Here is a 27341-nt window from a genome sequence, read left to right on the forward strand (position 1 = left end):
CTTAGCCATAGAATGAGTCCTGTCTTTAACACCTCAGAGGAATCATCAAGTCTCTGCTGCAATATTTCCATGTTGGCTTCCATTGTCATATAGGGCTTATTATTAGGAAGTATTCTTCCAGGATTTTTTGCCCTACAGGGATCTGAACTATTCAGGGAATGGAATGACAGTTGTCTGATTTTTAAAAAAATTAGTACCTTTGGGGATTCAGTCTTGAAAACCTCACATCCTGTGAAATATTTCTTTTATTCTCCTCCTGCCCTCGAAACCCCCAGATAATTTGTCCCAGGACAGAGAAGATTCTACTTCATTTCCTTGTCACATTAGTCACCAAGTCAGAGGTCATATGTTTTACTTCTAGAATGCAGAGCTGCTGTCTACCTTGCCCTTCTTTACATCAACCCAGGACAGAAGCAGAGTCCCCTAACCTGTTCCCTCCATGATCCCCTGTAAGTATGATTGAGGAAGAGTGAGAGGAGGTTGGAAAAATTTGGGAATAGGGATGCAAATGATTTTTCTTCAGAAACTCAGATAGATTCCAGTAATCTTCTTACAACCCAAATCACATCTTAATCTAGGCTGCAGTGCAACTCATTTCAAGGTATCCCTGAGTCCCTAAATGGCCAAAGACCATCACCCAGCTCAGTCCATGCATGGGTGGGAGAATGATGAAATGTGGGGCAAAAGTGGAGTAAAGAGGGAAGAGGAAAGGGAATAAGGAGTTATAGTGTCCTCCACGTGCCTTTTTTCACAAATATTATTTCATTTGATTTATATAAAAATAGTACAAGGTAGTTTCTATTATGATCTCCACTTAACATTTGTTGGAACTGAAGCCAACAGATCAAATGACTTGCTCAAGATCACAGCTAGCAAACATCTGAGACTGAATTTGAACTCGGGTATTCCTGATCCCTGGGCTAGTGCTCTATGTGCTACCAGATGCAGAGTCTGATAGACTAAGAATCATGAGATCTAGGTGTAATTCCTAGCTCTACCAGCAAATATCTTGGGGACCTTGGCTTAATTGTTTACCTTCTCTGAACCCTAGTCATAAAATGGATTGATAATTCATCAGTTATTTGTGTTCATTGTTAAGAAGAGGGTGATGTGTTGCTAAATGTCAACAGCAAAGCCATTTAATTCTTCATTGTGTTCTTGTGAGCATCAAAAGTATTCTTTTCCATGGAAATATTTGGTACCTGTAAGTCACTAGATATGTACAGTTGTCATTCCTGTTAGAGTAACCGAAGTTCAAGTCCAGTGTAGTCCAGCCCATCTGTGCCAAATGTATTCCAGGTTCCCAGTCAGAATTCAGGCCAATCAAATCTCAGCTGCCCCCAGATGATATCAGTAAGGATAGAGGGGTTTCTTCTCTAACTCTTAATAGTAGCGTCCTGGGCACCTAGGCACCTAAGTAAGTTCTTCCATGCTGGGCACCTAGGTGCTAATCTATGGGTGTTCCGGAGATCACTGATTTTATACATTTGTAACAGAACTTTACCTGTCCACAGGCTCCCTCCTTCCCACCATGGACCACATCTGGGGCCAGAGGTGTGGAAGACATCTTTTATTCTCCATTACAGGTGATCAGGCAACTGGAGGCACTTACCATAAGCTGAGGAAAAACAGATTGATATCTGGAGATGATGGTGGAGTGGAATTTGTTATCCCCAGTAGCAAGAAGAAAGCTTGTAGAGATCTAGGGGAAAAATATGGAAAAAAGGATATTGAGTTTTAGGGATTCTCAGATTCTCCAACACTCCACAGTAATAGTTTCCAAAATTGGTCTGTGAGACCTCTGGGATGTCTTGCAGAGATCCCAAGTAGGCTATGACTTGAGTCCAGAGGGTTGGAAGTTGGGACAAGTCCTACTCTCCTTCTTATGTGGTTATAACTGAACCTCACCCAGGTACACACAGCAGCCAAAATTCTCTTTCTCCTCCCTCTCAGTAGTTCCCTTGCAGCCCCTTGCTCCTAGGATCATGTCTTCGTTGCCAAAGGTACTGTGATCTCTGGTTCTGGGCAGTCATCCATGAGTGAGTGCCCCTGATTACCCCTTCTCATCTTTTTCATGTTGCCTGCTGTGCTCTCTTGAATCCCCCTGATTTTCCTTTTCTATCTGTAAATAAATAGTAGCTCTCATACACTGATTAAAGAATTTTTTCTTTGATCCACAACTTATCAGGCAAGAATATTAACTCAGTGTCTCTGACTCAAAAACTCAAAATAAATAATTGTGATTAAAATTGGGCAGCTTGCATGTAATGTTTTGCTGTGCTTCATAGGAGGCAAGCAATTCTCAGGTGGGTCATTGGTAAGGAAATAAATTTGGAAGTGAAAGAAACCAAAAAATACATTAACCCTTCAATGTCCAGTTCTTATCTAAAAAATAAATGAGAGGCCTCGTCTTCTGTACTGCAGCTTATGCTAAAGGCATAGGAAGGAGTCATAATTGTCACCTTCTTTCCATAGCACAGTATCAAACACATATTAACAGATCAACAAATAAATGGTGTTATTCAATCAAATGATATTTGTTTGAATTCAAGCTATGTGTAAGGTACTGTATTAGATGCTGTGACACTGTGGTTTTTTGATCTGAGTATGAGGAGTCACTTTAAATTTTAGATAAGTTTTACAAAAGCCCTATATGATAGTGACTACACTATTAATAATTGCAAAAGTGTATATTGACCAAAAGCTAAAATGCTTTTTAAGCAGCAATCCTTTTAAGGAAATTTCTATTTCATTGTAATCCAAAGGGAATACATAGACTGCTTAGTACTTTTACTTTAGATTTGAATCTTAAGATACAATGACAAGCACTAAAACAAGCTTAATAAGCAATTAAATTTTATTACTACAAACAGTGCAAGTTAGTAAGTGTATATATATATATATATATATATATATATATATATATATATATATATATATATATGTATGTATATACACACACAGCAGCTTACAGTGAAGACAATAGAAGAAGAAAAAGTCTGAGCTCCAACACTTTGGCACAAATGGGGAGGCTGAAAGTGGGGAAGCAGTCAGCAAAGGTCTTGGCTGGGAGAGCACAAGCAGGTGTCCCCATTTCTGCAGCAAATCACCTCCAAAATCCTCTCACTCAGTCCATTTATACATGTAACTTCAGGGAAAAGACGACCGTTAGAATAAAGAAGAAACTCTGGCCAAAAGTTCTGGTTGTTGGCTTTGATTTATGTGCCCAAGGACTGGCCAGGTCCTTGGACACAGACAAATCCTCCCTGAAGGAGTTTTATGACTCTTAAGAGAAGAGTCCCTTTGCCCTGGCTGCATGCTTCATTAATTCTGCTTCTTCCCTTGGCATTCCCAGTTAAGCATATCAACTTGAAGTTACATTCCTTATGTTAGGTCATGTGGCAGTCATGGAAGTGGCTGGGGAGAATCTTCCTCAGTTTCTCCACAGTCTGCCCCTAGATTTGACCCAGACTCTGGCTGGGAATCATAAATCATCCCCCAAATTAGAGGAGAACAAAAGTTCACTTGTAAAAAGAAAATGACTGTAGTCATGCATAAATAAAAGAAGTTGTACAATTTAAAATACAAGGTCCAAAGATTGAAATCAGCAGTACTAACAATAACATAGGTAAAAGATAATAGAAAAATGCTTTCCATCGATCCCCAAGGACAGGGAAAGGAATAATTGTTTTCTAGTATCTTTCATCCAAACAACTGCATCATAAAGGTCATATATGTTTGTGACTACTCATTGTGAATTGTTTATATACATACAACAGGGAGTATTTACTGCCATGCATACACTCCCTCTGCTGCTAAAAGATAGTCTAAAACTATAAGGTGGTCTATTACTTCATACGCTAAGGAATCCAAGAATTCTTGTAGATTTTGCAAACCTTCAGCTGTTTTGTTAGTAATGACTTCAATAGTTTTAGTAATGTTGGTCAATATCAATTCATGGTCAGTATATCCTACCCAAGGGATTAAAAAGGCGGTGGCTTTATGTTTCCACGACAAGAAATTGTTCCAAGGGGTTCTTTTTACTCTTCCTTGAACAGTTGATGTGGTGTAGTTATACAATTGCATTCCAGGATCTATTACTCCTAAAGTACATTGTTCATAGTTTTTACATGAACTTAGACAGTGAAAAGCATTCAGCCTAGTAATCATATCCCAATGAGTTAAATTTGATCCAGCCTCATATATCACTAAAGGCATATTAGATTTTCCATATACAAATATATATATATATGCATTGTGAGGCACATATGGTATTAAAAATAGTAGTATTTAATAACAACTCAATAGATTTTACCCATGGAGAGGTATCATTACAGAATTTAAGTTTTGTTCAGTTACTTATACATCTACCAAGAAGGGGGCTTGTTATGTGGAGATTTTAATTTAGTAGCATTCCTATAGCTGTTACCTGGTCTTAATACAGTAGAATTAGGGAACCAATTACTGCAATTAGTAGGTACATGCATGAGAACCTTAGTCCTTTTAAAAAACAATCAGGATCTTAATACAGTTATCACACATCCTATGAGTAAAGTTTGGAGAGGTGAGTGCAGTTATATTACCACTCACATAAGAATATGTGAATGGGCCTACTTGAGCTTTTCCTTCTATAGTAATCACATTATCTTCTATTTTTTTCATTCCTTTGGTTTTGTTTTATAATTTCTTGGTATATCATACAGTCATTAGCTTCCCTCACCTCCACTCTCATTTTTAAAGAACTATTTTCTTTAGTGAACTTTTGAACCTCCTTTTCCATTTGGCCGATTCTACATTTTAAAGCCTTCTTCTCCCCATTGGCTTTTTGGATCTCTTTTTCCAATCAAGTTAGCCTATTTGTTTTTTTTTGAAGCATACTTTTTATACTTTTTTTTTAAAAAATTTATTTATTTATTTCACTTTTAACATTCATTTTCACAGAATTTTTGGGCTCCAAATTTTCTCCCCCCTTGTCCCCTCCCCCGACCCCAAAACAACGAACATTCCAATTGCCCCCATCACCACTCCACTCTCTCCTCCATCATTCCTCTCTGCCCTTGTCTCCATCCTCTCCTCTGTCCTGTTGGGCCAAATAACTTTCTATACCCCTTTACCTGTATTTCTTATTTCCTAGCGGCAAGAACAGTACTTGACAGTTATTCCTAAAACTTTTGAGTTCCAGCTTCTTTTCCTCCCTCCCTCCCCACCCCCTCCCTTTGGAAGGCAAGCAATTCAACATAGGCCAAATCTGTGTAGTTTTGCAAATGACTTCCATAATAGTTGTGTTGTATAAGACTAACTATATTTCTCTCCATCCTATCCTGCTTCCAATTATTTCTATTCTCTCTTTTGATCCTGTCCCTCCCTGTGAGTGTCGACCTCAAATTGTACCCTCCTCCCCAGGCCCTCCCTTCCATCGTCCCCCCCACCCTGTTTATCCCCTTGTCCCCCACCTTCCTGTATTGTAAGATAGGTTTTCATACCAAAATGAGTGTGCATTTTATTCCTTCCTTTAGTGGAATGTGATGAGAGTAAACTTCATGTTTTTCTCTCACCTCCCCTCTTTTTCCCCAAACTAAAAAAGTCTTTTGCTTGCCTCTTCTGTGAGAGATAATTTGCCCCATTCCATTTCTCCCTTTCTCCTCCCATATATTTCTCTCTCACTGCTTGATTTCATTTTTTTTTGAGATATGATCCCATCCTATTCAATTCACTCTGCACACTCTGTTTCTATGAGTGTGTGCGTGTGCATGTGTGTGTGTAATTCCACCCAGTACCCAGATACTGAATAGTTTCAAGGGTTACTAATATTGTCTTTCCATGTAGGGATGTAAACAGTTCAACTTTTAGAAGTCCCTTATGACTTCTCTTTGCTGTTTACCTTTCCATGCTTCTCTTCATTCTTGTGTTTGAAAGTCAAATTTTCTTTTCAGCTCTGGTCTTTTCATCAAGAATGCTTGAAAGTCCTCTATTTCCTTGAAAGACCAATTTTTCCCCTGAAGTATTATACTCAGTTTTGCTGGGTAGGTGATTCTTGGTTTTAGTCCTAGTTCCTTTGACTTCTGGAATATCCTATTCCATGCCCTTCGATCCCTTAATGTAGAAGCTGCTAGATCTTGTGTTATCCTGATTGTATTTCCACAGTACTTGAATTGTTTCTTTCTAGCTGCTTGCAATATTTTCTCCTTGACCTGGGAATTCTGGAATTTGGCCACAATGTTCCTAGGAGTTTCTCTTTTTGGATCTCTTTTAGGCAGTGACCTGTGGATTCCTTGAATACTTATTTTGCCCTCTGGTTCTAGAATCTCAGGGCAGTTTTCCTTGATAATTTCATGAAAGATGATGTCTAGGCTCTTTTTTTGATCATGGCTTTCAGGTAGTCCCATAATTTTTAAATTGTCTCTCCTGGATCTATTTTCCAGGTCAGTTGTTTTTCCAATGAGATATTTCACATTATCTTCCATTTTTTCATTCTTTTGGTTTTGTTTTGTGATTTCTTGGTTTCTCATAAAGTCATTAGCCTCCATCTGTTCCATTCTAATTTTGAAAGAACTATTTTCTTCAGTGAGCTTTTGAATCTCCTTTTCCATTTGGCTAATTCTGCTTTTGAAAGCATTCTTCTCCTCATTGGCTTTTTGAACCTCCTTTGCCAATTGAGTTAGCCTATTTTTCAGGGTGTTGTTTTCTTCAGCATTTTTTTGGGTCTTCTTTAGCAGGGTGCTGATCTGTTGTTCATACTTTGCTTTCAAGTCTTTTATTGCTCTTCCCAGTTTTTCCTCCACCTCTCTAACATAATTTTGAAAATTTTTTGAGCTCTTTATGACCTTTTCCCAGAACTGATCCCATTGAGTGGGCTGGGATGTAGAAGCACTGACTTCCATGTCTTCCCCTGATGGTGAGCACCGCTCTTTCTCATCAGAAAGGAGGGGAGGAGAAACCTGCTCACCAAGAAAGTAACCCTCTATAGTCTTGGTTTTTTTCCCTTTTCTGGGCATTTTGCCAGCCAGTGACTTGACCTCTGAATATTCTCCTCACACCCACCTCACCTCCGGATCCTCCCAGCCAGCGCTTGGTGTCTGAGACTCAAATGCTGCTTCCCAGCCTCAGGGCTTTGGGCGGGGGCAGGGCTGCTATTCAGTGTGAGATTAAGTTCAGCTGCCTGGGTAGGGGCAGGGCCGCCTCATGGGCTCAGTTCCCTCAGGGGGTTTATGCAGAGACCTTCAACAATGGATCCTGGCTCCTGCCTACTTGGGGAGCCCCGGTCTGCTCCCGCCTCCGCTGTTGCCTCCTGAGGGGGCCTGAGTATGGGGGCACCCCACTCCCCTCTTGACCCACCAAAGAGACCTTCTCACTGACCCCCGTCACCTGTGGGTGGAGGGACCCGCGCGGCCACTGGAGATTCCGTCCCTGAAGTCCGCTCAGATCTGCTCCTCTTGGTGCCATGGCCACTGCAGGGCTGGGCTGGGCTCCACGTCCGCAGTGTGACGGACCTTTTGTGAGAGGTTTGCAGGTCCCTCTGGAACAGAAATCTTATCCGCTCTGCTGTTATGTGGCTTCTCCTGCTCCCGAATTTATTAGCAGCTCTTTACTACAGATATTTCATGGGCTGTGGGTTCGGAGCTAGCGTATTTGTGTGTTTCTACTCCGCCATCTTGGCTCCGCCCCCCCCCCCAAGTTAGCCTATTTTTAAAGGTGTTATTTTCTTCAGCATTTTTTTTGGTGTCCTTCAGGAAGCTGTTGACTCACTTTTCAAGCCCTTCCATGACCTGAGCCCATTTCATATTCATTTTGGAGGTACTGGATGCAGAAGCCTTGACGTCCTCTGACAGTATGCATTGTTCTTCCTCATGTGAAAGGATGGAAGGAAATACCTGCTCACCAAGAAAGTAACCTTCTATGGTCTTATTTTTTTCCCTCTTTTTGGACATTTTACCAGCCAGTTACTTGTCTTCTGAATCCTTTATGAAGTGGAGGGTCCTAGCGCTCCTCCTCACCCCAGGACCATGCTCAGATCTGAGGTTCAGATCAGCTGCTAAATTTCCCCAGGGGCTTTAGGCCAAATGCTTTACAAATGAATGCTGCTCCTGGACTCAGCCACTGAGCAGCACTGCTGCTCTGCTGCTGCTGCTGCAACCACGACTGGGGCCCATGCTGGGGGGGACCCTGCTCCCCTCTGTCCCAGCTGGGATAGTGCTCTTAGTGACCTGTGAAGTTTTCTTTGGCACTTGTGGGTTGAGGGATTTGATACCCTCCCTGCTGAGAATTCTGCCCCGGAGGCCTGTTCTGATCCTGTTCCTTCCTGTGCCACTTGGCCAGGACTGGGCTCCCCTCTGCTCAGTGTCCCACTCGATAGATCTTTCCTGTCAACCTTCCAGTTTACCTTTGGCTAGAAATCTCTTTCACTCTGTCGTTCTGTGGCTTCTGCTGCTCTAGAATTTGGTGAGTCATTTTTTACAGGTACTTTATGGGCTGTGGGAGAAGAGCTATAGTATGTATATCTTTCTACTCCACCGTCTTGACTCTGCCGCCCCTTTTATAGTAATTGATACAGATTCGTAATGTTGGCTTTCATTACAAGTCTGATTACAAAATTTTTGCCCAGCATTAAAGCTTCCTTGAAAGTCTCTTTTCTGGGCTGTGCTTGAAACAAAGGTGTCACATATATGGTAGATATGGCTTGCACTGATCTTGTAGTCCTCTGCACCGTGGGAATCCTTCTCTCACCTGAGGATGAATCTGGCCAACTCAGCAATCCCGTGGTCCAGTATCTGCCATGGCTTGTCCCAGTCACACTAGGGAATTTCACTGCCTTTGGCCAGAGGTCATTAGGACATGGCATGACATGATCCTTTATAAAATACTATTCATGCAAAAACAACTGGGTTAATGGATAGTGATACATTTTATCATCCCTGGGGGAGGCTGCTGTAATGGTATTGTCTCCTGCAGCAATAATCTTTGCTGCCTTAGAAATGTGGGTAGCATGTTGTTTCACCCATACCTTAGCCCCTTTTGCAAGATTAGTGTCTTCAAAGCCCCTTTGTGACAATGGGGGATGATTCAGACATTTGTTCTGCAACTCCCACCAGACATTTAGTCACAACTATTTGAGCAATTCTTTAATTCATAGAGCACACCACAGGCTCAAGTCCTAAGTTTTTCAGTAGAACTTTAATTTCCCCAATGTGATCTGAATCAACAACCCCTCTAAGTACGTGTATTCCTTTCAGAGTCAAACAAGAATGAGGCAATATATGGCCAAAGTATCCAGGGGAATTTGCATACCAATTCCCCATACAGGCTGTAACTACTTTCCCTGGAGGCAAGTCCAAAGGTGTGAAGATATATAAATCATACCCAGCTGAGCCTGCTGTTCCCCTAAAGAGAGTATGGGCTTGTGGATTCACAACCCACCATTTCAATGTAACATTTATTGGCCTCTGGGTCCTGATTTGTAAATTAGGGGTCACCATCCTACTTAAAGGAGTGAGCCCATCTCTTAAGAGTCTATTGTTCAATTTTAAAGCTTCAGATTTTTAGTATCGATAGGTATTATTCCCCAATTACCAAAGTTTTTCCTTTAATAATCCATTCATTCATTCTAATAAACCTGTAGCTTGAGGATAGTAGGGAATGAAATATATCCATTCAATGCTATGATAGGCACAATAAAATTTATTTCTTTTCCTTTAAAAGGAGTCCTATTATCACTTTGATTTTGAGAAGGGGTGTCACAATATAACTTAATAATATCTAGAGTCAAATTGTATTTTTCTGAGTTGCATTTTTGTATGGGCAGGCCATTAGGACCCCAGAAAATGTGTTCACACAGGTACAGATGTAGCAGCACCCTTTATCTATTGGCAGGGGACCAATAAAATCAATTTGCCAAGTCTGAGCAGGTATTTGACCATGGACTATTTCACTTTAGTGGTGTGGGGGAATGGACATCTCTTCTACAGTTTGACATATGGTGCATTCTGATTGCACTTGCTAAGAGACAGAGAGAGAGAGAGAGAGAGAGAGAGAGAGAGAGAGAGAGAGAGAGAGAGAGAGAGAGAGAGAGAGAGAGAGAGAGAGAGAGAGAGAGAGAGAGAGAGAGAGAGAGAGAGAGAGAGAGAGAGAGAGAGAGAGAGAGAGAGAATCTCTAACTGAAACACATAAACACATATTTGGATAATTGAAGCCCCCTATTGGGGGCCAAGAGTACCAGGTCTGGAGTCAGGCAGATGAGTTCAAATCTGGGTTCAGACACTTATTAGCTATGTGATCCTGGGCAAGTCACTTAGCCAGTTTCCTCACCTGTGAAATGGGAATAATTAGTACTTACTTCTCACTGGTGTTGGAAGAATCAAACGAAATAATAATTGTGAAGTGTTTAGCAAAGTGCTGGGTACATGATAAGTGCTACATAAATGTTAGTTGTTGCCATTACTATGATAATGATTATCATACAAGGAGGATGTGGTGAGACTGCAATTCAAATCCAGATCTTCTGAGTCCAAGTCTTGGACTTCGCTCCATATATAAGTCAGGGAACTTTGTGTTTTCACTTAATACACTTCTCTTTCTTTTCTCACAGAAAAACAAGCTACATGGGACCAGCCAACCAAACACATGCTTCTGAATTCCTCCTTCTGGGATTTTCTGAGAAGCCAGAACATCAGCTGCCCCTCTTTGGACTGTTCCTGAGTATGTACTTGGTCACTGTAGGTGGGAACCTTCTCATCATGCTGACCATTGGTTCTGACTCCCACCTCCACACCCCCATGTACTTCTTCCTCTCCAACCTATCCTTGGTGGATCTCTGTCTGGTATCCACTTTGGTCCCCAAGATGCTGGTGAACCTCCTGACACACAGTAAGACCATCTCCTATGCTGGCTGCCTCACTCAGATGTACTTCTTCATGATTTTTGCTAGTTCAGACACCTTACTGCTCACTGTGATGGCTTATGACCGCTTTGTGGCCATCTGTCACCCTCTCAGTTATGTGACTATCATGGACCCACACTTCTGCATCCTGCTTACTTTATTTTCCTGGACTGTCAGTCTTCTAAATGCAGTGCTCTATAGTCTATTGTTGATTAGGCTGTTGTTTTGTGCAGAATGGGAAATTCCACTCTTTTACTGTGATCTCATTCAGGTTCTCAGGCTATCTTGCAGTGACACACACATCAATCGTATTTTGTTGTATTTAGTAACTGGGCTTCTGGGTTTTCTTCCCTTTGCAGGAATCCTTTTCTCTTATACTCATATCTGTTCTTCCATATTTAGAGTCCCATCCACTGGGGGAAAGTGTAAAGCATTTTCTACCTGTGGGTCTCACCTCTGTGTTGTTTTATTATTCTTTGGAACAGGTATTGGAGTATATCTGAGTTCCTCATTTACAGAGTCTTCTTGGAAGAGCTCAGTTGATTCAGTGATGTATGCTGTGGTTACTCCCATGTTGAATCCCTTCATTTACAGCCTGAGGAACAAGGACATAAAGGATGCTCTGAGGAGACTTATTAGCAGATTGGCTTTCTCTCATTGACTGGGTATGACTCATCCTGAGAATATCACACTGTGTTGTGCCACCAACTGTAGTGGACATAAATGTGTTTCCAAACATGAAGCCTGGTACTTTCCAGGGTCACACTCTCCTGGCAGTCTCTTCTCTTTTTGACCTTAGATGACATAGATCACTTGCTTCCTGACTCTATTTCCTGGTGCTGCCATAACAGTGACAGTCCTACATATCAAGTTTGGTTTCATCTAAAGATCTGCCGTTTTTTAGTGGAACTCTAGATATGAAGTCATAAAACCTAAGTTTTAGTCCCTGTCACACCACATACAAATTCTCGACCTTTGGGCAAGTCACTTGTGTTATCTGATCCTTGATTTCCTTATTTGTAAAAGGGGGACTATAACATCTGTTTCCCTCATAATGTGTTTTCCCTGTGGCTCAAATGACTTTGCACATGTGTAAATGATTTGTAATCTTTAAATGGTGCAAAAATATAGGAAATACAAGAAAAGTCATTTATGAAATTCCTACAATATGTGACTGTAGTGCCAATGCACCACCCACAGCAGTAACTATGGATATATATGTGTATTTCCAGGGTAAATTCACAAAGTATAAACTTATAAACTCTCTTCTTCAAAGACATAGTCAATATATTTATTCAGATACCAGAAAGCCAAATCCATCATAGTAGCAAAGCAATCTATAACATATTATTAGTTCAGGGAGCATGGTTATCCCCAAACCTTCCCTCTGTCAGACCTTCCCACAAACAAACTACCTTAGGCAAAATCACTCCCTCTTCTACTCATGTTAGCTGCTCTGCTCTGCCTGCTGTATCCCAGCTCTGCCTCCCTCTGTCTTCCTGCTTCACCCTTCCTGCTTTACCAATTTGTCAAGGACCTCTCTTCATGGGCTTCATGTGACTCAAGCTGTGGGCTGGGCCAAAACTCAAAGAAGGTCACATGGGCCTATTAAGAGGCAGGGAAAATCTTCAGATTCCCTTAACATTGCAGTGACAGATGAAAAATTCCAAGAGACAGAGTTTCTGGGTAATTAATAACTTATTAATTAGGCTAGCTAGTAATCAATAAATTGATGATCAATGACCAAAGACAAAACATGAAGAGACTGGAAGCCTTAATATACTTTTGGAAAAGGAAATGCCCCTGATTGATGAAAATCAACCCTGACACATGAACAATTAAGGAGGAGATGGGTTAAAAGTCTTTAGCTTTTCTTGCTGAGAATATAGCTTTATCATGGGACCCAGCTCCCTTCAGTAATTTGGGCAGAGGAACCCATCTCCACCCAGACCACTCTGGTTGGTTTTCTCCTTCATGGTTTGGACTACTCAAACTCCAGTGAGGGAGAGGGTGGCACAGTGGCATAAGCTTAATATTTCAGGGCTGGAATCTACCTAGAGTAGATTTTGTTTACACTCTAAACAGAAGTAAGGTCTTTTTGTTGGGTAGAGTCTCACTCAAGATCACAGAGTATGCACCCTGAAGATTAGGCCAATCTCATGTATCAGTCTTATCTTTCAGAGACTGGCTGACTGACTAAAGCAGTTTGTCCCTGAATGAAGTAATAAAAAAGAAAAACCTGGATCCCAAATTAATAAGTGATTATTAATATAGTAGAGAATAATAATTTCTCTCAATATGAAAGGCATTATGCTAAGTCTGGGAACTACAAAGACATAACCAAGACCTTCCTTTAAGAAGTTTAGGTGTGTTACATCCTGTTGCAAAAATAACTAATTGTAAAGGTAGGGCAATATGATGGCTCCTCAGCTCCCTGTGATTCTCTTTCTCTGATTCTTTAGTGAGTTTATATTAAGCAACTAGGATCATCTAAGTGGTGCAGTGGTCAGAGTACTGGACCTGGAGTCAGGAAAGCTCATCTCCTTGAGTTTAAAATCTGGCCTCAGATACTTAGTAGCTATGTTTCCCTGGCTAAATAATTTACACCTATTTGCCTCAGTTTCCTCATCTGTAAAATGAACTGGAGAAAGAAATTGCAAACCATTTCACTCCATTATCTTTGCCAAGAAAACCCTTAGTGGGTTTCTATGATGAGTTGGACATGATTGAACAATAAACAACAAGTGAAGAGTATAATTACAATTTCACCAAGCCCCCAGTTGGGAAAATTCCTAATATTGAGGCAGAATCTTGGAATTCTTCCTTACCTTACATTTATATTTTTCTTTGACCTTTGGCCTCTTTGCGATTGACCTAAAATTCAAATTACCAGAAACATTGAAGGAAAAGCAGAGTATATTAAAGTGACTGTTAATTAAGGAAGCATTAGGGGAAAAATCAAACCTTTCTTTGGAACTTGCTCCAATCCTTGAATAAGTGGGTAAAAGTAAGATTTCTGTAGGGCAAATGGCCCTCCTTGTTCTCTACTCTCTTCTCTGTCTCAGCTCTCCTTCTCCAAATTGTCTTCTGGGCTGCCATTTTTTTTCTGGTTCAGCTCTACATACATGTATTCCTTCCTTTTAACTCTTATACCCGAGGAATCTCTCTCATTTGAAGATAGCTCCTAATTTTATTCAATTTTCTCAGGGCATGACAATGCCCTTGACCCAGCTGGAATTGATGTCCATCTTGATCATGAAGGAGGTATATAGGACCTTTTTCACAGTTCTGACTGATGCATTAAATCAAGAATTGTTCCTTCTTTACCAAGTTAAGTGGGCAGTTTAAATAATTCTTTGGGTATAATTCCAGATTGCTCTCCAAAGAATTGATGAATAGAAGTATGTATAAAATGATTTTACAAATATATATGTATATATATTAAAAATTAGAATGCAGCAGATAGAAGTTAATGACTTTATGAGAAACCAAAAAATTACAAAAGAAAAACCAAAAGAATGAACAAATAGAAGATAATGTGAAAAATCTCATTGGAAAAACTTCTTACCTGGAAAATAGATCCAGGTGAGACAATTTAAAAATTATGGGACTACCTGAAAGCCATGATAAAAAAAAAGAGCCTAGACATCATTTATCATGAAATTATCAAGGAAAGCTGTCCTGATATTTTAGAACCAGAGGGCAAAATAAATATTGAAAGAATCCACTGATCACCTCCTGAAAGAGATCCAAAAAGGGAAACTCCTAGGAATAGTGTAACCAAATTCCAGAGTTCTCAGATCAAGGAAAAAATAATGTAAGCAGCTAGAAAGAAACAATTCAAGTCCTGTGGAAATACAATCAGAATAATACAGGGTACGACAGCTTCTGCTTTCAGGGACTGAAGGTTTTGGAATATGATATTCAAGAACTCAAAGGAACTAGGATTAAAACCAAGAATCACCTCCCCAGTAAAACTAAGTATAGTATTTCAGGGGAAAAAATGGTCATTCAATAATATAGAGGACTTTCAAGTATTATTGATGAAAAGACCAGAGCTGAATAGAAAATATGACTTTTAAACAGAAGAAACAAGGGGAGCATGAAAAGGTAAACAGGAAAGAAAAATCATAAGGGATATTCTAAAGTTGAACTGTTTACATTCCTACATGGAAAGATATTTGTAACTCTTGAGATTTTTCTCAGTATTTCAGTAGTTGGAGGGATTATACACACACACACACACACACACACACACACACACAGAGCACAGAGTGAATTGAATAAGAAGGAACTACATTTAAAAAACAAAATTAAGTGGTGAGAGAGGAATATATTGGGAGGAGAAAGGGAGAAATAGAATGGGGCAAAGTATCACCCATAAATGAGGCAAGAATAAGCTTAGTCAATGGAGAAACAAAGGGAGGAGGTGAGAGGGAAAAAGTGAAGCTTCCCATCTTCACATTTGACTTAAGGAAGGAATAACATGCTAACTCAATTTGGTATGAAAATCTATATTACACTACAGGAAAGTAGGGCGTAAGAGGACAAGTAGGGTGAAGGAGATGATAGGAGGGAGGGCAAATGGAAGAAGAGAGGAATTAGAAGTAAACACTTATGGGGAAGGACAAAGTCAAATGAGAGAATAGAATAAATGGGGAGCAGGATAGGATGGAGGGAAATATAGTTTGACTTATACAAAATGACTGTCATGGAAGTCATTTACAAAACTACACATATATAGCCTATACTGAATTGCTTGCCTTTTCAGTGTGAATGGATGGGGAGGGAGGAAGGGAGAGAAGTTAGAATTCAAAGTGTTAGGAACGAATACTGAGAAATGTTTTTGCATACAACTGGGAAATAAGAAATACAGATAATGGGTTAGAGAAATCTATTTTGCCCTGTAAGAAAAGAGAGAAGATAAGGATAAGGGAAGGGAGGGTGTGATAGAAGGGAGGGCATATTTAAGGAAAGGGTAATCAGAATGCACAGCATCACAGGGTGAGGGAGGGGAGAGATGGGGAGAAAATTTGAAACTCAAAATTTGATGGAAATGAATGTTGAAAACTAAAAATAATTAAAGATTTAAAATAAAAAAGGAAATCTTGAAAAAAAAAATGTGAATTGGTCTCAGACCTCAAAAGAAGGACTGGAGGAGCTCAAAAGGGATTAAAACACCAAACAAAAGAAACAGAGGAAAAATTTGGTAAACAAATGAGAAGGGTGGAAGAAAATCATGAAAAAAATTTGGTACAACAATTTGGTGAAAGAGATCTAAAAATATTGAAGAAAATAACACCTTAAAAAACAGAATAGACCAAATGGTAAAAGAGGCACAAAAATCCACTGAAAAGGTGAGCTACAACAACAACAACAACAACAACAACAACAACAACAAAGAATTGACCAAATGAAAAAAGATGTACAAAAATTCAGAGAAGAACAGGATTCCTTTAAAATTAGAATTGGTCAAGGGGAAGTAAATGACTTCATGAGATATCAAGAAACAATAAAAGAAAATGAAAAGAATGAAAAATGGAAGAAAAATGTGAGCTATTCCACTGGAAAAACACTTGACAAGGGTAATATTTCAAGGAGAGATGATTTAGGAATTATTGGACTAGCTGAAAGACATGATCCAAAAAAGAATCTAAACATCATATTTCAAGAAATTATCAGGGAAAACTGCCCTGTTATTCCGAAGCAAAAAAGTGAGAACAGGCAAATACTGGGAGGAATTGAGAAAGAAAGGAAAATTGCTATCATATAATAAGGCGGCATAATATATATGTAGTCATAAAGGAAATGGTGAATGCAATAGGAACTCCATGAACGTCACTTTCATGTGCACTCAGTAAAGGAACACTGAACACAGTTATACCTAAATCCCTACTATGGCCTCACCCCAAAATACCACAGTAAGCTTTTGGTGTAGAAATATATTAAACTCAAAAAGGAAGTAGAAGAGGACAAGGAAAAAGGAGTGATCTAAAAGGGTAGGATAGGAAAGGGAATTGTCATAAGCATAACAAATGCATAAAAATTATGTTCACTAAGGGCACCTAAATTAGAAAGCTATTGTAGACTTAACACAGTTTTAAAGAATTAGTGGTTGAGAAACAAATGATAGAAACAAAAGGCAATTTCATTAAAGAAAATGACAGTAGTAAGACAATATATCACAACTGATGTATGAATGGGATGGACTCACTTATAAAATAGAAGAGACTGACAGAATGGATTAGGAAGGAGTATTCTACAATACATGGTTACAAAGAACACATGTGAGACATAAAAGTTCACATATTGTTCAAAACAAGAGACCAAAGAAAAATCAGTCATGTTTTAGTGGAACTCAAAAAGCAAGAGTACCAATGATGATCTCATAGAAGGCAAAAGCAAAAATAGACTAAAACAAAAATGTGGAAACCACATTTTACTGAAAGACAGTTTAAGCAAAAAGTTATAGACAGTGATACTCTGAATGGTATAGATCAAAGGAGAAGCTGAATGAGTTACAGGAAAAAATGGTTAAGCTCTAATACTGGGGCATATCAATGTACCTCTTTCAGAGCTAGACAAATCCATAAAAAAATAAACAAGAAAGAATTTTAGGACCTGAATAGAATTTGAGATATGACAGATCTTAGGCTATTATTGAATGGGAACAGAAGAGAGTATACATATATTCCATGTTTTCCAGCTGTGGAAATGTAACAAAATGATCCAACACTATTCCAAAGGACTCACAATGGAAAATGCTATTTGCCTCGAAAGAAAAAAGTGATGGAGTCTGAATGTAGATTGAAGCATAATTTTTCAAAAGCTGTTTTTCCTTCTTTGTGTTTTGTCTGCATTTTCTTTCACAACATGATATGGAAACAATGACATGGTGGTAGGGACAATACCCTTCACATGCATCTTCAGAGTTTTAGGGGCCTTATATGTATCCCCAAATTAGGTTCTGGAGGAAATTGGTACTTATTTGTCCTTCAACATTGTACAGAGAAAATTGAGTTGTAAAGAATGAGTTCTGCTTCTGTGAGAAGACATAGACGCCAGTTCTCAGACATAAAAAGACAGCACTAAAGACTCTCCATGAAGTTAGGGGTCTTCAGGAGCTGAAGAAAACATCCAGTCTTGAAGATGATATCCCTCAAAAAGGGAATTGGTTGAAAAATTTACTCTCCTGTATTCTATGAAATGACAGAGAATCTATAGGGAACATGGTCCAACTCTGACCTGAGCAGATATCTCCTGGTAGGATTGATGGAATCATCAGATTGATTTAGCCCTGCAAATGAGGCTAGAAATCTTCTAGTCTAAGACTCTTACTTTAAAGATGGTAAAACTCATGTCTAGAGAGGTCTAGCAGCAGAACTGGGATTTCAACATGGGTACATGACTCCTAATCCATGCCTCAAAACCTATAAGTGTTCATCAGACAATAACTTGAAGAGCTTATTGATTAGGAACTCACAATTTCATGAGGTATCTCATTGGTTTTTGGAGCCAAGATACACCTAAAAGTTACCTAGTCCAACCCTGTCATTTGTTAAGATTTCTCTCTCCATCACAACAGGAAAATGATCATCCGTCCTCTGCTTGGGGACCTCCAGTAATGAGGAGCTCACTGTCTCCGAGGAAGCACATGCAAAGATTCAGAGGTTGTTAGAACCAGAACAACACTGAGGTCACTTAGCTCATCCCTAGCCATAGAATGAATCCTGTCTCCAGCAGCTGAGAGGAATCATCAAGTCTCTGCTGGAAACTTTCCATGTTGGCTTCCATTGTCATATAGGTATCATTGTTAGGAAGTTTTCTGCCAGGGTTTCCTGCCCTTCAGAGGGCTGAACTACTCAGGGAATAGAGTGACAATTGCATGATTTTTCTAATTAGGAGCTTTGGGGACTCAGCTTTTAAAACCACAGAAATTGTAAAATATTTCTTTTATTCTCCTCCTGTCTTCCAAACCCTCAGATAATTTGTCATAGGACAAGAAATCTACTTCATCTCCTAGTGACATTTGTCAGTGAGTCAGAGGTCTCATGTTTTACCTCTTCTAGGATGCAGAGCTATTGTCTAACTTGCCCTTCTTTACAACAATCCAGGATAGAAACAAAATCTCCAAATCTATTCCCTTCATGATGGCCTGTAAGTATCATGGTGGAAGAGTCAGAGGGGCAAGGAAAAATACAAGAATAAGGAGGCAGCTTAGTTTATTCAGAAATTCAGAGAGATTCCACCAATCCTCATACAACCCAAATTATATTTCAATTCAGGCTATAGTGCAGTTCATTCCTAGCCATCCCTAAATCTCTAAAAGGTCAAACTCCAGCACTCCGGCTCAGCCCATGGATGAGTGGGAGGACTGTGAAATGTGGAGAAAAAGGAGAGTGGAGAGGGAGGAGGAAAGGGAATAAGCAATTTTGCTGCCTACTATGTACCTTTTAATACGATGTTATTTCATTTGATTTTTACAAAAAGATTATAAGGTAGGTGCTGTTATGATCTCCATTTTACAGTTGAGGGAAATGAGTCAAACATAGATTAATTGACTTGCTAAAGGTCCCACAACTAATAAATGTGTGAGGTGGGATTTGAACTTGGGCCTTCCTGATCCATGGATCAGTGCTCTATGTGCTACCAGATGTTTCTGACAGTCTCAGAATCAATGGATCTAGGTGTAAGTCCTAGGCATGCCACCAAATATTTTGGGGACCGTGGCTTAATTGCTTACCTTCTATGAACTCTTTTAATAAAATGGGTTGATACTTACTCAACTATTTGTGTGCCTTGTTAAGAATCAGACAAGTGAAATGAATTGCTCAGTTCCCAAAGCAGTAATCCATTTTATTCTTCCCCATGTTCTTGTATCAAAAGTGTTAATGTACATGACAATATTTGATGCCAATAAGTCACTATAGAAATGTATACTTTTCATTGCTGTTATTATAGCGGAAGTCCAAGTCCAGTCCATGTGAGCCAAACCTATTTCAGAGTCCATGTCAGAACTCAGGCCAATCAAATCTCAGCTGCCCCCAAATGATACCAGTAAGGATAGAGGAGTTCCTTATCTAACTCTCAAAGGCAGACTCCTGGTCACCTAGGTAAGTCCTTCCATGTCAGTTATGGGTGTTTCCTAGGACCAGTGATTATATAGATTTGTAACAGAACTTGTCAGCTGAACTTAAACTGCTCACAGACCATCTTGCCCTCCCCAACAAGGACTATAGCCTGGGCAGGAGGGGTGGAAGGGCATATTCCATTCCCCATTACAGATGATCAGGAAACTGGGGACATTTGCTATAAGGTGAGGAAAAAGAGATATCTGAAGATGATGTTGGAGTGGAACTTCCTCCTCCAGTACAAGAAGAAAGCTTGAAGAGATCTAGGGAAAAGACAGGGAAGAAGGAAATTGTATGGTGGCAATTCTCAGGTACTCCACAGCATTAGTTTCCAAAATGGGTGTGTGGACTCCTGCGGATTCTGGGAACAATTCCAAGTAGGCTGTGATTTCATTCCAGCGGGTGGGAAGATGGGATAAATCCTATTCTCCTTCTTATATGGTTCTAACTTAACTTCATCCAGGCACACATAGCAGACAAAATTCCTTTTCCCTTTTACCCTCTCACCTGTTCCCCAAGGCAGCACCTTGCTCCTAGGATCATGTCTTGGGTGCCACAGGTACTCCTTAGCAGATGGGCTCTGTGCAGTCATCCACGAGTAAGTGTCCCAATTACTCCCCGCTCATTTTCAGAGTAAAATAGTGAATTGCATTGAATGAACAGGCACAAATGGTTTGTAATTACATTGTCTTCCCAAATCCACCCATCCTCTGAATTTCCCTATTTTTATCAGGGGCCCTCCATCCTAGTTTCCCTGGTTCTTATCTCCTTAATCATCCATTACTTCTCATTCAGTTTAAAAAGCTCTCACCAAAATTTATGGCAATGTTTTTAATTACAAATACAATGGCATTTTCTCAAACCTTATCCTATCTGACCTCTCTGCAGCATTTGACCCTGTCAGCCACCCTCTTCTGGATCCCCTCTCCTCCTGGATGGTACTTGTCGATCTTAGTTCTTCTCCTACCTGATGGACCACTCCTGTCACTCTGCACTCTTCTAATAATGTAGTTGGTATTTTTATTATTAAGCTGAGCTTAGTTTTTCTATATAGCTTCTTTTTCTTATATCTTATTTTTTAATTCGAGGAGTATTATTTTGGCTACTCAGAAACTGAACCCAGTTTTCTACCTAGAGAACATGAACATTTATAATTTTAATTATAAGTATTTATAAAGTAAGTAAAAAATTAAAAGTTTTTTTTAATTCTCACATGAACAATCTATCATTATTAGATGCATTTTCTCTGATTATTAGCTTAAGGAGACTAAGAAATATATTTTTAACTGCAATATTATTTTTCCTCATGCTTTTACACCAGCCATCCTATAATGTTTTCCATCTATTGTCTCTCTCAAAACATAGAACTGTAACTGAAATGTTTATGATAACAATTTCTATGTATAGCACTTTAAAACTTAACAAGCAACTACAAAAACCCTTTAAGATAAAAAGCACATTTATCATATTCCATTTTACGTATGAGGATGATTTAGAGACTTTAAAGTAGCTTGTTCACTTCAGTTGATTCTTCCTGATCCTTCAACATTAAAAATTCATATAATTTTGTGTACGAGTCATTTATCCCTACTCCCAAATTTTACAGATGGGTTAATGGAAACCCCCAAGGGAAAAGTTAGTCATTCAAGGTCACACAATATGCTAGTGGGTCACACAGCTAGTGTTGTCTTCTAGCTGGGATTTAACACTAAATTTCCTAACTCAAAGTCTAGAGCAGGATCTACTGCCCCGTGCTACCTTCTGCTTGAAATGACATTGGATTTTCATTTAATTTCTTTAATTATGGCATTTTCCTGACTTTTAAGTTGTTGCCTACTCTATTTTTATGAATCTTCCTGATATTCCTCTTCTCTCAGTAAATAAAGGAGTAGCTCTAATACTCTGATTTAGGAACTTTTCCTTTGATCCCCAAGTTATCAGGCAAGAAAATTAAACTCAGTTTCTCTAACTCTAAAGCTAAAAATAAATAATTGAGATAAGAATTTGTTGTCTTACATATGATGTTTTGCTATGTCTCATAGTAGATCAACCATACTAAGGTGGGATATTGGGGAGGAAAGAAATTTGGAAGTAAAGGAAAACAAAGAATACATTGACTCTTTAGTGTCCAGTCTTTAACTAAAAAAAAAGTGAAAAGAAAGAATGGAATAGATATTTGGAGATATGAGACATTCCAGAGAAGAGATAGGACAGAAAGGAGAAAACATTAGGGTTAGGGGTTCCGTCAAGCATAGAAAGCAGGGAGATGATTAGACCAAGAAGGATTGTGACACAAATCAGATATTTTTCCAGACCACAACAAAGATTGTTACATTAAAAAAAGTAAGTTCAGTAACAATGTTACTAAAAACTTGTGATTGATACCTTTTCAAAAAACATTTTCAAGAAGTTGAATCAAAGTGAATAATCTTTAGTTTGACTTCGTTGTTGGTGCCGGAGTTATTGAAAACATGTAACATTCTTTAAAATGAATAGTGACTTCCCCTCTCACTCTACCACCCTTCCATTGGTTAGCCCCAGCCATTTTGACTTTTATGTTGCCACTGTACTTCAATGACTCTGGAGGAGAGAAGGTAGCTGAGGACTGTGTAGCTCTCCCTCACTTAAATTGTATTCATGCCCAAGTCAAGGTATCACCTTTGTGTTGTTATTGGTTCTCTGAGAATTAAGGACAAACAACAAACAAACCATGACTGTAGAAGCAGAAGCAAATCACACAGAATTGTCCTTGACTCCATGTCCTGAGCTCTTTTTACCACCATTTTGGACAACAAAAAAGTCAGGGAGGTTTAGTTAGATCGTTATTTGTATGCAAAGATTTGGGGCATTTTAGTGGGTTCACTACGATATTCAATATGATTTAAAAGTGTGATATGTCAAGAGTAAATCTTGAGCAAAAGTCATCCTGGGAGGCATGAAGAGGGGCATAGCTTCCAGGAATAAGAGGATGAGTCTCTAATGACTGCTTTCAGTGCATCCTTTATGTCCTTGCTCCTCAAGTGACATTACAACTATAATCTGTCTGGATCAGACCATATCAGGAGTAGGTCCCCTCTTGAGTTCTAAGCACCAGAGTTCAGAAAGGATATTGATATTGTTAAGCTGAGGGGTGTTCAGGGCCACAAGAGGATAAATATCTTCTGGTGGAGACATATGTGTGACTATATATACACATATACACACATATGCATACATTCATGTATATGTGTGTGTGTGTATCATAAAACTGAAATTCTAAATGCGGTTAACAGAATTTTTAAAACTAGAGAGCCTGAAGGGATCTCATGGATCATTTACTACATTGTTGTCATTTTACTGATGAGGAAAATGGGGAAGGAATCATTCAAAGTTGCATAAGGAGGATGTGAAAAGGTTGTTAATTAAATCTAGGTCTTTTGTATCTAAGTGTTGGACTTTCCTCCATATATGGCAGGGACATTTGTGTTTTCATTTAATACATTTCTCCCATTTCTTTCCCACAGAAAAACAAGCAACATGGGACCATCCAACCAAACACATGTTTCTGAGTTCCTCCTTCTTGGATTTTCTGAGAACCCAGAGCATCAACTGCCCCTCTTTGGGCTGTTCCTGAGTATGTACTTGGTCACTGTAGGTGGGAACCTTCTCATCATGCTGACTATTGGTTCTGACTCCCACCTCCACACCCCCATGTACTTCTTCCTCTCTAACCTGTCCTTGGTGGATCTCTGTCTGGTATCTACCTTGGTCCCCAAGATGTTGGTGAACCTCCTGACACACAGTAAGACCATCTCCTATGCTGGCTGCCTCACCCAGATGTGCTTCTTCATGTTTTTTGCTTGTTCAGATAACTTACTCCTCACTGTGATGGCCTATGACCGCTTTGTGGCCATCTGTCACCCTCTGACTTATGTGACTATCATGAGCTCTCAGTTCTGTGGCCTGGTGGTTTTACTTTCCTGGGCTATCAGTTTTCTAAATGCAGTGTTCCATAGTCTATTGGTGATGAGGCTGTTGTTCTGTAAAAAATGTGAAATATCACAGTTTTATTGTGATCTTACTTCAGTTCTCAAGATTTCTTGTACAGATACCCTCATCAATAACATTTTGATGTATTTAACAACTGGACTTCTGGGTATGCTTCCCTTCACTGGGATCATTTTCTCTTATGCTCAAATCTGTTCTTCCATACTGAGGGTCCCATCCACTGGGGGAAAGTATAAAGCACTTTCTACCTGTGGGTCTCACCTCTCTGTTGTTTTATTATTCTATGGAACAGTGATTGGAGTATATCTGAGTTCCTCATTTACAGAGTCTTCTTGGAAGAGCTCAGTTGCCTCAGTGATGTATGCTGTGGTGACTCCCATGTTGAATCCTTTCATTTATAGCCTGAGGAACAAGGACATAAAGGATGCTCTGAGGAGACTCATTAGCAGATTGGCTTTCTCTCAATGACTGGGTTTGGCTAAGTGTGAGATTATGACCCTGGTGGCTGTACCCTAAAGTCTAGCAGCCATAAATCTCAGTTTCCAAACATCAACCCCAGGACGCCCTAGGTTCCCCCTCTCCTTTCTGTCTCTTCTCTTTCTGACCTTAGATGACAGAGATAGTCTGCTCCCTGAGTTCTATTTCCTGGTGCTTCCTGTGACACGGATAGTTTGTAATTCTACTTTAATTTACATTTATATTTATCCCTAACCTTTGACTGCTTTGCGATTGGTCTAAAATTCAGATGACCAGAAGCATTTATGTAGAGACAGTACAGTGTGTTGAAATGTCTGTTAATAGACAATTTTCTTAGGACATGACAAAGCCCTTGATCCAACCAATGAAACAGATGTTTCATCTTGATATGCTCTGTCTTGATTCAAGGAGATACACAGGACTTTATTCCCACCCAGTTCTGACTGATGTTTTGAATTGAGAAGTGGTCTTTCTTAGCAAAATTAAGTGGGTTAAGTGATCAGTGGACCCCTGTGCTTATACATCCTTCCTTTCAAAGCATGTATAAACAGCTAGTAAGTTGGGGATGGAGAATGAATTAAGAACTAGTAGAATGAAGAAAGGCTTGCTGTGAGAGTGTCACTTAGATGAGTCTTGAAAGATACTAAGGATTCTAAACATTGGAAGTGAGGAAAGATTGGATTTCAGGCATAGCTTTAGAGTTGCAGAATACTTCACATGTATTAACTCATTTCATCCCTCATAACAACTGTGAGTCAGGTGCTATTGTTATCTTTACTTTATAGTAGAGGAAAATAAAACACAGAGACCTTAAGGGTCTTGTCCAGAATTACCTAACTAGTCAATGCCTGTGAGAGGATTTGAATGCGGGTCTTCCTGACTCCAAGTTTCATGCTCTTTGTGCTGCATTTTACAGGTGCATGGGAGATATCTTCTGCTAAGATGTGGTTATAGGAGATAGAAGAGTGAGTTCAAGGAATACTAAGTAGGCCTATTTGGCTAGAACACGGAGAACATGAGAGGGAAGTGATGTGTAATATCTGGAAAGGTAAGGTCAATCAAGGCTAGAAGGGTGATTAAAGGTCCAATTGAAATTGCATTTTAACCTCCTGTCAGTAGAGAGCCACTGTAGTTTCTTCTACAATTGAAATGACATGGTTAGAATTGGGTTTGAGGAAGATTATGTTGGTACCTGTATGATGGATATATTTCAGAAGAGGAGAGCCTGGCAGTAGCTGGAACAAATTTGGAAGTTTTGACAAGTCACTGACCAAATTAGAGTGGGGAGTGTGTGAGTAAAGGAATGGGGATGAATTTCAGAAATGCTGTGGATAGAAACTAGTCAAGATTTGTCCATCAGTCAGATATGGGGACCTTAAGTATTGGTGAGAGTTGGGGATGTGTCTTAATTTGTAAACCAGGTTGACCAGAAGGTTGATGATGCCTTTAACAGAAAGAGGGAAGAAGGAGGAGGGCAAGGATTTAGAGGAATATCCTCGGTTTTCTATAACTTGAAAAGAGAGAGAATCAATCTAGAATTCACTCACTGAGGATGCTTTCTCCACTGTTGTTTGTCTTTCCTTCTTGAAGAGAACTGACAACCTCATGATCATGATGTTCTGACTTGCATCTTAACTGGATTTGAGTGATGCAGGGCTGTGCAAAGTCATCAGCTCCATTGTCTCCTCCAGAATAATTAGAGTCCAGTGTCTAGACAATGGTCAAGATGACAGGCGATTTATGACCTTTCCCAGGTCTCTTCTCTCACCACTAGCTCCAATCTGAACTCCTCCATGTTGTTGATCTTCTTCATGGGGTATTGTGATAAAGAAAATCTTAATGTCTTTGGGACCACATAATGATGCCGAATCACCTTGGTGTAAATTATACTAGTTCTTGGGCCACACGCATACAGTCTGTTTCCAAATCCATAAGAAAGTCTTTCAATTTTGTAAAAAACTTGGATTCTTTTAGTTACTGTCAACAAACTTATATCATCTTCATAAGAGAAAAATTTTTGGTAAAAATATAAGATACTTTAAAAAATTTATTTTCACAATTGCTGTTGTCTTTGCTCCTTCCCCCCCCCCCCCACTTAGAGACATAAAACCATTTAAGGTTATAATAGGCAGGGATCTTTGAATGAATGAATGAGTAAGGCATTTATTAAGTGTTTACTTCATGGAAGGCACTGAGTGTGCTAAGTGCTAGTCCTCCAAATGGTAAAGTAAGACCATCTTTACTCTCAAGTACATTCTAATGTGGTCCTCTAGTCTAACTTCTTACATTCATTTTGAATTATGAAAGTGAATTATGAAATTATGAAATCCAAGTGTACTGGATTTTGAATAACAAAATCTGGGGATGTCTCAGCTCTATTTTTATTACCTATGTCACATTGGTCAAGTCACAAGTTCTATCTACTGCAATTTCCTTATCTGTCAAATCAGAAGTTTGGAGCAGATAAGCTCTAAAGAGCCTTTCAGTTCTAACTCCTATGATCTCTTCCAGTGACAGTGAAATTACCTCTTTCCTGGTCTAGCCCAGTCTATAGTTGGATGTCTTCATTTCATCTATTCATTGAAGTAGTTGACCACAAGAACTACTACAAAAGAATGAGCATGGTAGAGCATGAGTCAGTCAACAAATATTTATTAAACACTCACTATGTTGCAGGCACTGTGCTAAATATTGGTAATATAAATGTAAGAAGAAAAAGCAGTCCCTGTCCTGAAGTAGCTTGCATCCTACAGGGAGAAAACAACACATAAGAGGAAAGTGAAAAGAAGGGGCTGGACAAAGTAATCTTAGAGGAGCATGATAGGGAAAGTCTGGAGTGCAGTCTGGAAAGGAAAGAAGACATAGCTTACCAT

General features: G+C 39.4%; 2 protein-coding genes across 2 annotated transcripts; both read left to right on the forward strand.

The window, feature by feature from the left end:
- Positions 1 to 10097: 10097 nt before the first annotated feature.
- Positions 10098 to 23617, forward strand: LOC140499553 (olfactory receptor 7C1-like). The gene is made up of 2 exons (XM_072601147.1): positions 10098 to 11538; positions 23508 to 23617. The coding sequence occupies exon 1, from the start codon at positions 10596 to 10598 to the stop codon at positions 11532 to 11534; it is 939 nt and encodes a 312-aa protein (XP_072457248.1). The 5' UTR covers positions 10098 to 10595; the 3' UTR covers positions 11535 to 11538; positions 23508 to 23617.
- On the forward strand, positions 23521 to 26444 carry LOC140499552 (olfactory receptor 7C1-like). The gene has a single exon (XM_072601145.1). The coding sequence runs from the start codon at positions 23521 to 23523 to the stop codon at positions 24457 to 24459; it is 939 nt and encodes a 312-aa protein (XP_072457246.1). The 3' UTR covers positions 24460 to 26444.
- Positions 26445 to 27341: the final 897 nt, after the last annotated feature.

Source organism: Notamacropus eugenii, chromosome 4 (assembly GCF_028372415.1).
Source record: "Notamacropus eugenii isolate mMacEug1 chromosome 4, mMacEug1.pri_v2, whole genome shotgun sequence".
Classification (NCBI taxonomy): Eukaryota; Metazoa; Chordata; class Mammalia; order Diprotodontia; family Macropodidae; genus Notamacropus; species Notamacropus eugenii.

Bases quoted from the DNA above. Each gene is read 5' to 3' on its own strand.
- LOC140499553 (XM_072601147.1), top strand. From the start codon at position 10,596: ATGGGACCAGCCAACCAAACACATGCTTCTGAATTCCTCCTTCTGGGA.
- LOC140499552 (XM_072601145.1), top strand. From the start codon at position 23,521: ATGGGACCATCCAACCAAACACATGTTTCTGAGTTCCTCCTTCTTGGA.